Consider the following 14,855-nt stretch of genomic DNA (forward strand, 5'->3'; position numbering starts at 1 on the left):
TTTTGTTCTCTGAAGTAATAAAACAGCGTATTGATTTATTGGCAGCCGACAGTTACCTTTTGCCTCCTCCTCCTGTTCTCTGTTTTGTTCCACTGTCGGGTCCCCAGGGAGGAAAAGTTTGGTCTGTATGGAAGCTGCAGTCTTACACTTTGCTACCGTACAATGAAAATCCATACTGACATTGACATTCAAGCTCCTTGCCAAAATACAATGCTAATATCTTTTCTGGAATGGGTGTTACTCAGATCATCATGTACACATATGTTTGTTGGTTTCTGTTTGTCAAATGACAAAACAGGCCTAGTTCTAATATCCACTGAGGGATAAATTATCTATTTGAATAGTCATAATAATTGTGAGCATCCATGATTGTGCAAATGTGAGAATGAAATAATTCAGGGAAACAAAGAGCAGAAGCAACCTTAAAGAGTAGCATCAAGAGGACACATGTCACAGTCCAAACCTTTGTTTATACATGAACTGTAATTCTAAAGGGGTAGTTCATCAAGTATATATTTTGAACAGCTCAGCTTCTTTATTTACTAAGATGCCATTTAGAATAATCCTTTAAATTCCCGTATTTGTGTCACCAAAGTAGTTAATTTCCCTTATTCAAATACACTGGGTTAAATGGAGCCCTGGAGTTTTAATGAAAGTGCATTGACCAAATAATTAATGGAATGTGCCAAGTGTTTACAATGTTACCCAGGGAGCCCTGGAATTGCATTGACCAACTCAATGCATGAATGTACAACATGTCTTAAGGCAAACCTGTCTGTTAGTCCAATGTGTGGTTGGTCTGGGAAACAGAAGTATTTAACCATTCCTGAAGTCTTTCCCCAACCTTCACCAACATCTGTCCCTAAACATAACCATAAAACGTTGTATTATTCTATATAAACACGGTTGCCCAAGGATGAAACTTCAACTACAAAGTTCTTGCACACAATAAAGACCTTCTGACAAATGTGTTCAGTCAACTCTATTAATTTAGAAGGGAACCAGAAATCATGCACAATGTTGGCCTATTGTAATCTTTTTTTTTTTTTTTTTGCAAGGATGTTATCTGATAGTTTTTTATTGGTGACACAATTAACATGAATGTGGGTGCTTATATTTGCTCTTTGTCAAAATTAAGTGAGACCCAAATCATAGATCATACTCAAACAAGTTATTGAAAGACTAATGCAACCCTTCTCAGATCTGCTCTGGATTCCAGTCAGTCAAGGAATAGATTTTGAAATGTGGCTATTCATTTTTCAAATAACTAAACTACATCTCAGATCTTCTGCAGGAATATGAACTCACCAGACATCTGAGATGAGGAGGCACCTGTATCTCGGTTGTTCATCGAATTCAATACAGACATGGGAAAGATGCTTTGAGCTACAATGCTGAACAGATCTTGGCCAAATGTTTAAGTTTGTTTCAATATGTTTGCAACTGCTTCTAATCCTAACTAATTTTCTTTACTTTTTCTCAGTTTTTCTTTTAGTCAGTTGTATGAAATACTCTAGGGTGAATTTAACTTGACTTGCCTTGTCTGTTTTCCATCATTGAACGAGAGTTGTTCATTTTCCTCAACGCTGATTTAAGCTGTCCAAGGTCATAATCAGTATAAAGAATCTGCTTTTGGGTAACATTTCATCTCAGGCTCACTCAAAGCTGAATGAAAAAAAACAACAACAGCCAAGTAACAGAAATCACAAACAGAGAATTTAATCAGACCGGATCACAGTGAATGGGATGGGCTTTTTTTGGCTCTGATACCTTTGATTGACAGACTACTAAAGGTCAGAGCTTCTCTAATCAGAGCTTGTCTCTCGCCACCCACTCACACTGTCACAATGGAGGCTGCATTGAAACACAGGTGGGATGAAACAGTTAGCTATTTACAAGCTCACAGTAATGTATTATGGCTAGATGCGTTTGCAGGAAGGGTTTTTAAAATTGAGTCTGGTAATTGCTCGATGAGCAGAGTGCTGTTAAATATCATAATTATGGGTATGCTACCTTGGGATTTTTTTGATTCTGCTGGAGGAGAAACACGTAATGTAGGGAGGGTAGAATTATTTTTCCGTCCTCCATTTTTCTTTGAAAAACACCTTCCATCTCCGTAATTACTCAGACTGTGCGGATGTCTAATTGTTATCCTTTTTTAGGTGACAATCAGTAAAATGTATTCGTGCTTCAGTTCTACAGTTTCCTGTTTTGTGATCAGTTCCCCTTTTGTGCAACAAGTTATTAAAGGTTTGCTAACCAGCCTTGAGAGACCGTTTTTGGACATTTAGTGACCTCAAAGTTGAAGCAAAGTCACCAAAGACTCACACAGAACATTTTGCTCATTTTTTCTGTCCTGCTCTTTTCATGCTTTGGCAAAGCACTCATTTCCCCCTTGTAACTGACACGGCTGTAACCAGGAAAAGATGGGCTGACATTTTGGTAATAAATTCCAGCACGCATCTCATCAAACACTACTCATCCATGTACATCCCATCTTTTGACATGAGTTGGAGTTGATGGGAGGAACAGACATATTGAGGTGATGACTGTTAACCTTCACAAGTGCTTGACTTCCCCTTGGTCTGCAAAGTCACTGAGAGATGTGCATGTTGATGGATCAGAGGTGGCATCTTAAGTCTGATATTAATAATGCAGACAGAATCTTTGACCTATCAGTACAGAGGCACACAGTGTTTGATCATTGACTGATCTAAAACAAATCCATGTGTGTATCTCTTAAACATCAATTAATCATATTATTAATCCGGGGCTATTTGTATAATTAATGTTAAGAAAAAAAGAGAAAAAGCTGGAGCCTGCCCATGAACGAAACTGAACCTACTCAGCTGAGTCGGCCTTGCTGTTACCTGGACCATCTCTCTCTCTTCTTATACTACCTCAGTTGGTCTGAGCATGAATAATGATCTGAGTGGGTTAACATTGGAGTTAGGTGATACTCCTATTTCAGATCCGAAGGGGCACTGACCAATCTACAGTATTTGACGATATTGGAGTGAGACCAGGTTGAATTTACAGTATGCTTCAATCACTTCCCAAACAACATTTAACATCGAAGCAAAACTCTGGATTGACCTTATTTAAAGTACATTGCCAACATTTATCAGCATGAGTTCATAACATTAGTTAGACTTCATCTTGTTTACTTTCAGTCCTCCAAGCCTTCCAAAGTGTTTCAAGGGTACAGCCAACAACTGTACCATTTACAGATATCATAAGCAATAAAGCCACTCTGAAAGTCTAGCTTATGCACTGAGCTAGCTAGTTAACTTGCTTGTTTTTGGAATTGTACACTACAACTTTTGAAAAGTTGTCTTTTGGCTCCAATAATGGTGGCCTTTGAAACACATCCCAATCTTTAATTTCACAGAGGTTCAGTCAGGAGTGTACCCAGTGCAGCATTGTGTCTTATCACTAATCACTGGTAATGTATACCGCTCTTCCTTTTGAATTGACAAAAGTGGATTATTACATGTCTGTGCACCTAGATGAGGGGGATTTCAAGCTAAAGTAATAAAGTTTTGGTTAAGTTTTCACTTCCACCTAAGCAAAGCTTTTGTTTGCTTCTTCGTCTTACCAGAGTGCCCCCCACACACTGTTACAACCACACAAACTGTCTGGCAGGCACAGTTTAACAATAGTGTGTCGAGCTGCTGTGCACTTGGGTTGGACAGAAAGTGCTGTGTGCTGCCTGAGCTTAATTGGTATTTGGTCCCATTACCTTGTCTGAAGCAGCTTGTCAGCAGCACAATAGCAGCAGCTGCTGTCCTCTGTCAGAGTCTACTCTGGATCTGTTCAGCCCCAGTACTGCTGTCCACTCAATATGTGTTTGACAGAGCTCACAGCCCAATACACAAGCAAATCTGTTTTTGTCAGAGCTAACATGTTAGCTGCACTGGTTAAATACAATGCATCTGTTCCATCAAAATATTTCAAAACTTGGGGTCGAACATGTACGTAGCTGACTTCTGCCCCAAACTCGCTTTCAAGCTGCCTTTTGAGTTTGCACCACTGTATTAGATATTGCAGATAATTAACTTGATGGCTTTACAGAATTTGTGATAAAACTGTAAATTACACACAACTCCTTTAACTGCATAGTTTCAACTTAACACTATTCTGTCTCATTGGATTTCCCCTTAATCAAGGGTTGTTTGCACTTCAAGAGAGGGGGGGAAATAGAACCTTATAGTGTCCATAGGAAATTGAGTCTTAAATGTGCTCAGTACGAGATTCAGACAAACACAAAGGGACATTGCAAATAGTTTTTTTATGCTATGATAATGCTTTGAATATTGTATAGAGATCCTTCATTTTTATTAGGTTAATACCAATAGAGTAAAATTAAGGCTTGCCATTGCAACCACCATTTTTACAGAAACCCTACCAAGATGAGGGCAGTTTATTGATTGGCGTTTGTGCTTGGAGAAGATTTCCCTTGGTGAATTTCTGTTAAGTGAAGTAAGCAGAACATTAATGTAATTGCAGAAATAAATTATCGAAGGATGACTGCATGGCAGTTAAAATAATTTACCCCAATTCTAATTGATCATATCAAGAATAAGAAGATCGTAGTACAGAAGTATCAATAAAAAAAACATTCCAACAGCTTGAATCTGTTATAACATAATGTTTTAATATCAATTTATCTACAAAATCTTGACTGACACCACTGTTTTCAGGTCTTCATGGAAAGTGCACTGTCACTGAAGCAAAGGAACATATAAAAGTTACAAACAAACAGACTTTACCATTTTTACCATCAAATGTCCATTCATTTGGCATTGGTACTTACAGTATAAATGAGCAGAGTCATATTGAAACAGGATGGATCAACTTTAATGCATTTTATTTTGTATTGTAGAAGTCTTTGTTGAATAGTTTGTTCTTGTGAAACAGTTGTGCGTTTTCTTGCTGGTCCACCTCATTCTTTATGATCTAGCACTGAAGGTAGTTGGCACAAAACAGAAACCAAAACAGCCAGATAAGTACATTCTTCAGCTGTCCACAGGTGGTTCTCTCCTGTTTTACCATACAATTTGGTTCCCCATAGAGAGAGAGCCCAACTGTAAGCATCTCCACCACAATGGGCAACGTTCTGATGTCCAGGAGTTGAGTACAGGACAATCCAGATCTCCTTTCAAGCGGCTGTTAACTGCACAACTTGGTGGTCTCGTAATCCATCGAATTGGGCAGACGTGAGCTGAAGGCCTGTAAGGAGACATGAATGCGAACCACCTCGCTGGCAGTAAGTTTGAGACGGTGTCGCAGAAGACAAGCAAACAGATCCAACCTCTGTTGGCCCGGAGGGGACAGCCGGTTTACCCGGTCTCTTATTTCCAAGAGTTGAAGCATGGCAGTGTCCTGGGACCCTTGGGTGTACGGGTAGTCCAGCTGCAGAATCAAGTCGCGGATCGCCTCCGGGTCAAAGTGCATGCTGTAGCCAAACACCTGGATGCTGTTGATCTTCATGTAGCCCAGGTTCCGAGCAGGATCAGTTACTTCTAAAGGCTCGTAATATAAGCTATCATTCACTCCATCTTGAGTCTTTATCCTGCTTCGAAGGTAGATGTGAATGGTTTCAAAGAAGGTTTTCCACTTGTTGCCAAGCGTCAGAGTCCAGTTATAGCACTCGAAGGGAAGGTCCAGCTTGGTGGCCTGCCAGTCCGGAAAATTGTTCTCATTGACAGGGATGTACCAGCTCTCTGAGTGGCTCCCTCCAAAGGGGTTGATGTAGAGAGTAAGGACAGGCTCCAGGGTGCTGTTTTTGGTAAGGCAGATCTGGAGAGATACTCCCAGCAGCATGTGGACCATGTTGGACTTGTACTTGTTGCTCTTCAGCGTCAGCAACATCCTCTTTCTCCACGATGGGTCAAACCAGCTGTTGAGTCGCATGTCATTGCTGATGAAGATTGCATGGACCTATAGGACACACAGACATGAACATAGACGTACCACACTCATGAACATAGTGATACATGCAGTGAAAACCTTAAAACAAGATCACAACCAATTGTTTGAGTTTTAATAATTGGCTATGGAATACATTTGTGCATTTTCTCAGAAAGGGATAACATGCTACTGAAGTACCGGCCTCATGTCGAAACAGGCCCATTGTGGTTATGAGGTACAGTATATAACATAGAGAACAAGTAATTGTAGTTGTGAGCCATGTGACATGCTTGAGTCCAAACAGGACTGCTTTCTATAGTTGTAGCTGTTAAAAATGAAGACTATCTGAGCACCACAAACATTCCAATGTTCGTATGCTTTGGGCCCATGAAGCGAAAGCCTGAGGAACTTTTAGGTGCCCACTGAGCAACTTCCATTGAAATTATTGGAACATGCAATCCAGTTCTCTAAATACATCCATGGGCCAAAATGAAAGCACAATTATGTGCCAATATTCACCTAATGGTAGGGTTGGTAATTCTTAAAAAAACAATGTTTATATATTTGTTGAAATACCCATTACATCCTTACAACAATCAATGAATCGAGTGCTCTGACAATTCTTTTATAACATTTTAATTCGGCCTGAATAAAACGATTGGACTGGTTAACCGGCCTACCTGCCTACCTGCCTACCTGCCTGCCTGCACGTAATCTGCCCCTTTTCACTTTTTGCTCATCATCGCAGTCTTCCACAAACTGCTATTTAACAGCCATGTTTTCTTGCTTAAGTCCTTTATGATATTTTAAAGCTCATAATGATAATTTTCAAGGGCCTTAAGGGAAAGGCTGTCAGTGTTTTCTTGCTTAAGTCCTTTATGATATTTTAAAACTCATAATGATAATTCTCAAGGGCCTTAAGGGAAAGGCTGTCAGCGTTGCCGAGTTTGGTTGTAGATGCTAGCTACTTTCATTGAAAAGTAGTTAGCAACACTGTGCTGAGTTTTTTGTTTGGATGATTTTTAAAATGTAGCATACCCTTACTCATACTTAAGAAAGTAAGGCAGGGAGGAAGGGGTGGGGACAACCTAAGAGGCAACAAAATAGGTATTAGGTTACTTCTTTATTCTGCATCTTCCTCATCACTCCATTGTATCAACTGTTACTTAGCTCAACAAAAAAAGAAAACAACAACACACAGTCGAACTTATTTGTTGTTTTCAAAGTATTCCCCCACATCCAGTGGCCTTCCGGATGGTTGTTTAGAGAAATGTCCATCTACTTAGGAGTCGCTTTTTGCGAGGGCAAGAAAAACCCTTCCAGCTAATATTTATATAAAATAATATTACGTTGAGGCAAAAAATAAGTTACATCTAGTGTTGTCAAACAAAGCCTGTGTAATATTAAAATATAACAAAAACTAAGTCTATTTTTGACCATAACTGCCTCATCATATATCATTGTCTACAGATCAAATCACTACAAAATTGAATTGGTTTTGTTTATTATTCTCTTTTATAACCAATGAACCCAAAGTTCCCTCAGATGATCAGAACATCCAACACTTGTTTCAAAAAATACAAGGAAAAACATGGGGAAACTGTGATTTACTCAGTAGCCAGAAGGGCAAGACTTTGTAATGCTGAGTGGCTCCCATGAGTAAGTATATCCTCCCCAGGATACTGCTTTAAAAAGACAGCTCAGCTCTCGGTCAGACATAAAGTAAAAGGCTAAAGGAAAAAATATACCTCTAGCCTTCGGTCACTTCTCTGGAGTAGGTAGCCCAGCTCCAAATCCTGGAGGTCCGTCTCGAATCCCAGGTAGTTCTCCGTAGAGTCTGCCACCATTGACCTGCAGGCCCCCTGAATCAGGGCGAAGCCCGGGTTGCAGCTCCCACAGCGGGTGTGGTTGTCTGGTGCACACGCTGCGCATGCCGAGCCATCCCCAACAGAGCAAGGCGGCGGCAGCTGACAGGGGCTGTGGTCGTATCGGCAGCTGCAGCTTTGGAGCTCCTCTGAGAATGTTCCAAGCTGGTTGTTCTCTGAGCAATACAGGAGCGACTGCATGTGACTCAGCCAGTAGGACTGAGGCCTGCACCAGGGAAGGCAGAAAGACAGAAGGAGGATGAAAGAGAGAGGCAGAGTGGGAGTGGTTATTGAACAGGGCTTATAGGATGAGCTGGTTTAATAGGTAGCAGCTTTATTAGGGCCGGGACACCTGCCACGGTGTGCAGACAGCTTGCTCATTAAAAGATAGAAAGCATAATCAGTACGATATAAGGTATGCAGACAGGCCTGAGAGGATACAAGTAAACATGGTTGAGGTGCGGTCTAAAGACTGCTGTGAAATGTGTTTTTTTCTAGATCTTGAAGTTACATAAATCAATATTTCAGCAGCTTTTCAATCCTTATTCAATAATTTCATTCATTATATTGCATTACACTACACAATACTTTTATAACACAGATGTCCAAAACAAAAATGACTTAGGTCACTCCTCCAATCCGTCTTAGATGTATGAGCATTAAACTGTTTAGAGTTTAATACCAATATCACAGCTCCAACTTTTGCTTATCAAGCAAACCAACAGTCTACCCCTTTCCAGTTGGATATTTTCACTAGGATAATGATCTCCTAGTGGATGGATGGAAGTGTCTGCATGAATACGTATATGCTATTGAGTCAGGCTCTCCTGATGTCCTTGGGGAGTATACAGTTATTTGTTATCATAAACTGCCCCATGACTGTAGGTTACATATGCAAAAAAACATTGGTGTTTCAAAAGGAAGGGAAAGCGAGAGATGGTAAAGAGAGAGAAAGTTATCTTTGATCCGTTTGTGACATAAATATTAGAAGTGCACTGCAGCCTCAGGGTGACTGACTCTCAGACATACATATAATTCCCCCATGTGGGCCAGAGTTTGATTCCCGTCTGTAGCACTTTCTTGACTGTGATCCCTTTATGCCTCTCATCCTCTTTGCTATAGCTGGAGAGAAGGGATGTACAGTACAAACCGCCGGCTTTCCTTTCAGGAAAAAAAGAAAACCTTTTTCTTTGATGAGTTAGTATTGTGGTAAACTTTATGCTAATCTGAAAATGTTTGCCGGATTACATTTGAGGCATCCTTCCTCTGTATCCAGATCTTATTGTGTGTTTGGCAGTTGGCAGCAAGTCTTAGTTCAGAAAATCACTGATTTGAATATCAAAACCCCCCAAAGGAAAAAGCAGTCAATGGAAATGAACCGAAAGGGCTCTTCCCTTCCATCACTTGCTACCTGTGGGCAAGGCATTTTACGTCCGACAGCTTCAGCAGAGCAAAGCAGTCTCCAAGACAAGACTGCAGCTGTACTGTTAGTTCCCTGGTGTGATTATGTACAGCCTTCCTGCTCCCTGCAACTATTTCTCCAGCTTAGTTCACAATGAGTTTGAACTCCTGCAATGCTTTTTAAAGGATCAGGCATGATTTTGGCCACATAAAGGTACAAACATGCTGAGCTACACCTTAACTTTTTGTTGCAGTTATTATATTGTAATTTACTTTTCTGCCTTTTTATATTATTTTGTAAAATGTTTCACATTTGTTTGCTTCTGCCTTGCACTCTTTCCTCCATTGTTGTCTGTTTTGTGCATCAGATGGTAAAAATAATGTTTTTTATCATGTGATTTATTCCACTGGTTTTACTACCAATCATTTTCTATCAGAGGTACTGTATGCATGCTATAAACAGAAATGTGTCCAACCAGTCAATTTGTCAATCAAAACTAATCAATGTGGATAATATAATTTAAGAAAAGTCCAGTTTCATAATTTGCAATGCCTTCTGGACATTTTTCCTATGTGTGAGTTCCTCTACCGTAATGTAATTGAAACAGTGTGAGGCTGCAAATATGCAATTGGTGTGTTCCACTGAATCCCTTGACAAGTTAATTAAAAAGCTATTCAACATTTCTAGAGTCAAATCTTAATTGCACTCTCTTAGTAGTCAAACAAAGATGAGAGGACTCGCCGTATATAAAAATCCGGCACCTTTTCTGGTTGAAGCCTACGCACAAGAAAGGCATTTACTCCGCAGATTAAAGCAGAAGTACTGAAAGAATCACTTGAATGACAATGTGGATCATTATGCCTAATGGCAAAAGTTTCAGCAAGTGTGCTGTGCAGTCTTATCATTACCCGCCTAATAAAAGCCAAGCTGACTGCTGCTTTGACTGGCTTATTCGCTCATAATTGTCAGTGCAGAGAAAAAAGTAGGCCCCAGGATGCAAAATCAATCACATATCTCTCATCTATCTCAAGTGCCTCAAACAGGATGTTAAAGGCAAAGTGAAGTTTTTTTTCGAGAGAGCTTCCGTTTCTCTCCCAGGCAAAACTGACTCAATCTCCTTCCACTGAGTATGGAGATTTCTGTGAAGAGGGGAAAGAAAGGGAACGCCAGTTGATGCAGCGGTAATAACATAGATAAACACTGCCTGGATGAGGGCGATGACGCTCCCACTCCTTTTCCTGGCAAGTGGGTGGGATTATCAGCTGCATAGATCAGTGATTAATGTGTCTGCTGGCAATGTTGTGGAGAGGACGACACAGATTAGCACTGAGACAGAGAAGAGAAAGAAGAAGAAAATAAATCGAGAAAGAGAGAGAGCGAGAGAGACCGGACATTGAACAGAGTCCACTGTATAGATTAATCTGCCAGTTGATTTATGTGTTGTGCTCTCTAGCATCGCGCCATTACTGTTGAAGCTCGGTCCATCTGAAAGCAGTGTGACTGACAGTAATGGTCGGATTCATCACCTTGGACAATCAGCCCCTCTGACAGAGGAAGGTGGCCTGAGTAAATGTGAATCTTATTTTGTCCTAAATCACTAACTTGAAATTCGGAAACTGTCCTCAGCATCAGTCAATGGCTTAAAATGACCTATGTGCGCGTGTGTTTTTACTGACAAGTGGCCTCTTGATGGCATGTGAAAAATGATTGTCCTCTCTCAGCAGCAAAAGCTGAGGAAAGTAGTTTCTTTTCTTTGTGGCCTTGAAACCAATGCAGGGTTCAGAGGGATTTCATTGGGATGAAGTCCATTGAAATGACATCAAGATTTCATGATTTCATGAGGATTTCTTGAAGCCAAATAAATATTTTATGGAGCAGAGACGTGTGTTGAAATTTTCTGTTAAAGCAGCCGATATAAGCCAAGTAAGCCAGGTATAAGGTCACTTATGTTGATTTGCAAAATGAAAACAAATGTGTGTGTATAAAAACTGGGCTACAGTTCTCTTGCAGTAGATGTTGTGCTTAATTTAATGGTATTTCACTGCATTTAAGCAGAATGTTATACTAAAGTGATGTACTGTACATCATTAGAATGATCAATGAAGAGAACTGCAGGCTGTGACAAAATGTACCGTAGCTTTGGGCAGAAATATCCCGGAACCTCATGGAAGTGTACATCAAACAGTAATGGAAGGATGAAGATTACAAAACATTACAAAAAGGCAAAGCTTTAATTTAAAAATGTTTTCTGCGATTACACATGCGATGTGTGTTCCTGTGGCTGGGCTCACCGTTCTCTTGGTAGGCGCACTTGGGGCTGTCGTTGACATCTTTTACTGAGACTGAAGAGCTTGAAGATGACTCTCTGGGCTCGACCGTAAAGGACCCTCATGCTGTTCTCCAGCTGCTCATACCGCCACTGGAACAAGTTGTCCATTGACCACAAGTGTTGGATGCCTGACACGTTCAGGAAATAGTTCTGTGGGAGCCTCGTATAGAACGCTTTAAATTCATCTGTAACCACAGACCAGACATGGAGACATCTTAACATTTCATTATCAAAAACAACATTGCCATGTTTATTTCCAGGAGGATTGTAATCATCCACTATCTTCTATACCAGTCATTACCAAAGACTGGGTTAAGACCCATAGGTGGGTTGCAGGAGATTTCATGTATTAGGGTTGCCAAATAAATTTTAACATGTATACCTGCAGTACACCTTTGAGCCACATAAGGGAGCCTGAATGTTCATATTGTTCTGATAATTGTAGCATTAGATATAATAAGTCTACAAACATTCTGTTTGTTCAACTGATGAGAGGAAATGAATAGAGCGGGAGAGCCTGGTAACTCCAACTAAATGGCAATGGCATTGCAAATCGTCATGAATGTTCATTAATGCACAAATTAAGGCCTTTTGAGAATTTAGTTGTGATGATTTGTCAATTTTAATAAATTGGTTACCAGGAAAAAAAGTATATAAGAAGTTTGGGAGACACTGGTCTATACTGCATGCAACGTTAAGTTTTATCATGATAAATGTTGCTACATTGATGCCAGATTGTATAGTATGAGGTCTGACATTTTCATTTTACATATGATGGACAACTGCCAAATAGTGTACCATGTTAACAGTAAATATATCTCTGTGGCCTTATACTTAGATTCTTATGTCCTGTGTTTACTACATGTCTTGGAACACATTTTAAGTTCATGCTTGGCCTGGATTATTAATGTCATCATATAACATATTTACCAGCCAATAATATAACAGCTCATAAATACAATGTGGTGACATGACATTTCATGATTTTACAACTTGGCAAGGATCAGCTCAATGCTCCATTACACAACGGACCAGTGCTCATTGGATTGTGGGTTGCTATCAAACACAGAGGATGCAGCAGTTGTTTCCTCCTGGTTGAGTCGAAAGATGGCTGTATTTTTCACTGGCTTTTGAAGGGGCCTTTGAAATTGGACATACCTTGGCAGCCTGTTCTATTTGGAGTACCTTGAATTTGGAGAAAGTATCTGGCATGTGGTGCTTTGAAAAATCAGCTCACCCACAACATTTTGATCATGTTCGGTAAAACAAAAAGGAAACCTCCAGACTCAAAAGATAATAAAATAATTGACAGGGCCACTTTGAAGCAGAGAGCAAAATGTTAATGGGATCTTTGGTTTTATGATACAGAGTGAGCTTTGCGAAGGTATCATTATTAATTCCACCATAATATATTATTGTTTAAAAGGCTTAGTATAACCTCCCTGAAAGTATTACGACTGCAACAATTATCTGTACTTATACTGCACATAAAAGTAACACTATCATGTAGTTCGTAATTTATATCCTTAAAGGTGAACATCCTTGATCCACCTTTCTCCTTTTACATTGCACCATTATGTTTTGTATGTGTTAGATATTTCTATTTGAGTTTATAAACCTTAAAATATGTTAATTAATGTGATTTTGTCACATTCGTCATCTTCACTTCATCCTATACTCCTAAATTTCACAAGATATAAGTGAAAAAGTGTAAAAACCACATATTGTAATTGCATTAAGCCAAAGAAAGTCCTGATTAAAACAATAGATAACAGGTTGGATTTCTGATTGTGACATGTCCTGTTTTTTCACCATTTGGTTTATGCTGAATGATAGCATTGGTATTAGGGAGGAGTCCTTATTCAATCTTACGGTTAGACCATTTCCTGGCATCTTCCCCTACTGAGAAAGCAGCCAGCTAGAAATCTGTGATAGTCCTCGCTGAAGGACACTTTTATGACACTTGCAGGTGTCTACATTCTGGGCACGCTCCTGCCCTCACTTCACACTCAGCTATTAAAACATAAACTTTAAAAGTAATTGCACTTAGGGATATTTCAGCCAAATCTGAGGAGTGGAGAGAAAAAAAAAAAGACAGCCATTTTGATTTCACCTGAGTAATAATCACCAAGACAGGGTGACCGAGCACAGCAATAATAACCAAACATTATGCTAAGAGCTTCCGCTGAAACTCTGTTTCCCCGGTGATATGAAAAGCTGCTTTGGCAATAAATAGCTTTCATAGCTGATTAATCTGCTCTACACATATTGTAAACTACCGAACGCTGTTGATTTAAAAATAATAATAATCTGGTCCTGTTGCACAGTTAATTTCCTTTATGCAGATAGTGTTCCAGGACAGGATTCACAGCGAGCTATTATAGACCACCTATAAATCATAGAATAGGGAGGAACATGCATATAGGAACCTCACACAGATTAAACAGTGCAGATAAAGCAGTTTAATTCATCATTCCTCTCTCTTGTGAATGAATGATTTAAATAAATCTATATTCTAAAGGTTTGATTTCTCTGCATTTAATATGAGGCATGCAACGTAAAAGGTGCAAAAATCCATAGTTTTCTTACCGGATTCCTCAAACTCTTTATAGAGCATCCCCCATGTCTCTGTGATCCTCTCCAAGCTCTCCTCCATGGCTTGGATGTCCATATAAGGGCAGTTGCACTCTGGGAACTTGGGGGCACAATGGCACCAGCAGTCATTGTCCTTGCAGACAAATTCACCCTCTCCATTACAGGCTATGTAGCTCAGAGCTGCCTGTACAAAGCTTTCTTTCAAGTAGTCTGGAAGAATCACCTGCAAGCCTGTAAACCAAGACAGTGAAAGAGTTGTAGTAATGTAGGGCTGGGCTAATAACTTACTTAATTAAATCTATAAATCTGATGTTCATCCCATGTGCATATACTTTTCAGTTTGATTTTTTTAAAACATTTCATAAAAAATCACAAACAAGTGGAAAAATCTGACAAACCTTGCAGCTGGACTTTATTTTCCGGGCTCTGAACCAGCACAGAGCTAACGGAGTCAAGGTTGTCATAGTTACTGCATCCAAGAGGACCTGTGCGGGTCTCTGTCACCTGGACAACAACCAAAGAAAAGAGGATGATTTATATGATCTCGTTAGTTTGAGGGGAGCTACAATGTGCCTTGTGTAGCATAATCGGTGTCCTCTGTTCTGTTTAAATAAAGTAGTTTCTACATAATGGATTGAACTTGTGAATTTGACAGAAACGAAAACTGGGGTAAGCTCATTTAGATTCCTCTTAGTTGAAGTAGGAGTGCTTCCCGAACTCATTTATCTGCAAGAATGCTACACATTTCCAT

General features: G+C 39.8%; 1 protein-coding gene across 2 annotated transcripts in view; it reads right to left on the minus strand.

Moving 5' to 3' along the window:
- Positions 1–4,709: 4,709 nt before the first annotated feature.
- The window catches only part of brinp3a.2 (bone morphogenetic protein/retinoic acid inducible neural-specific 3a, tandem duplicate 2), a 37,211-nt gene continuing 27,065 nt past the window's right edge, over positions 4,710–14,855 (minus strand). For both annotated transcript variants that reach the window (XM_054602880.1, XM_054602879.1), the window contains 5 exons: positions 14,503–14,608; positions 14,099–14,335; positions 11,472–11,694; positions 7,662–8,004; positions 4,710–5,943 (listed from right to left, as the gene is read on the minus strand). In XM_054602880.1, the coding sequence (XP_054458855.1) occupies positions 5,173–5,943; positions 7,662–8,004; positions 11,472–11,694; positions 14,099–14,335; positions 14,503–14,608 (1,680 nt within the window). In that variant the 3' untranslated portion in view covers positions 4,710–5,172. The remainder of the gene's footprint in view (positions 5,944–7,661; positions 8,005–11,471; positions 11,695–14,098; positions 14,336–14,502; positions 14,609–14,855) is intronic.

The sequence above is a fragment of the Anoplopoma fimbria genome, chromosome 8 (assembly GCF_027596085.1).
Source record: "Anoplopoma fimbria isolate UVic2021 breed Golden Eagle Sablefish chromosome 8, Afim_UVic_2022, whole genome shotgun sequence".
In the NCBI taxonomy this organism is placed as follows: Eukaryota; Metazoa; Chordata; class Actinopteri; order Perciformes; family Anoplopomatidae; genus Anoplopoma; species Anoplopoma fimbria.